This window comes from Sphaeroforma arctica (genome assembly GCF_001186125.1).
Source record: "Sphaeroforma arctica JP610 unplaced genomic scaffold supercont1.7315, whole genome shotgun sequence".
In the NCBI taxonomy this organism is placed as follows: Eukaryota; class Ichthyosporea; order Ichthyophonida; genus Sphaeroforma; species Sphaeroforma arctica.
In genome coordinates, this window is record NW_014033243.1 from 249 (window position 1) to 1,457 (window position 1,209).

The 1,209-nt window shown below is 37.0% G+C and overlaps 1 protein-coding gene across 1 annotated transcript; it reads right to left on the reverse strand.

Moving 5' to 3' along the window:
- Positions 1-580: 580 nt before the first annotated feature.
- On the reverse strand, positions 581-750 carry SARC_16085 (hypothetical protein; the record flags this gene model as incomplete). Its single annotated transcript, XM_014289807.1, has 1 exon — positions 581-750. A coding segment is annotated over one exon (170 nt), but the record flags the coding sequence as incomplete, so codon positions are not given.
- Positions 751-1,209: the final 459 nt, after the last annotated feature.

Here is a 1,209-nt window from a genome sequence, read left to right on the forward strand (position 1 = left end):
GTTAGTGTGTCTATGGATTTGTTTTAGACATTGCATACAATCGTATTATTTTGCCAGTAAATATGTTGTAGGTAGGTATATCGTTGTAGGTACGTATATCTTTCTAGGTAGGAAATCGTTGTAGGTACGTATATCTTTCTAGGTAGGTATATCGTTCTAGGTAGGAATATCGTAGTCGGTAAGTATACCGTTATAAAGAGTTAGCGTAGTAACCAGAGTTACCAGGTGCGACAGGGACCAAAGGTATATATCAGCATATGCACGTACAACTCGTCCTACATCGCTAGAGGGTTCTTCCAGGCACAAGTAACTATCTGCAACAATTGGCTGGTGGGTACATGGCCTGTAGGGGTTGCACACAAACAACCTGATGTAGCACTCGCAGACACGTGCATGTACTCAGCATTCGCCCCTGGATGGACTCTGGATTACCATACGACACATCGTGGTATGGGAAGGCTAGGGAGAACACAAGCATACACAGGCATACACACATATATAAATATATATTTATATATATGATCATTGCATTTGGCACACATGTCTCACTGTATGCACCGAGTACGTATACAGCACATACCTCAACAGACTCATCCACTAGATCGACCGCCAGCCATTGTTTACCCATCGCAGACGCATTGGCTGCTACTACAGAGCTCAGTCTCTCATACAACTGCTTGCGATGCTGTGCAGAACTATCTGACGTCTTCACATCGCTGTCCTTGACGGGCGTATCGACCTCAGGTGCTTCTGCATACGGATGCATATTTATATATATATGTATCATATGTTTATATATATATATGTATTACGTATTTGTCTATAAGGATGCATATTTATATATATATTTATATATATATATATTATATATATATATATATATATATTATGTATTTGTCTATAAGGATGCGTATTTATATATATATTATTTATTTGTCTATAAGGATGCTTATTTATATATATATATTATATATTTGTGTATAAGGATGCATTTATATATATATATATATATTATATTTGTCTATAAGGATGCATATTTATATTTATATATTATATTTTGTATATACCAAGATATATATGTCTGTCGTATAAGTGCTGGCGATGTTGTGAAGTGCTTTCGGAAGAGTTCACATTCATCTCCATGACAGGCGCATTCACCCCCGGTAATTTCGCCAGCATAAACAGTTTCCACGGGCACACAAATACACG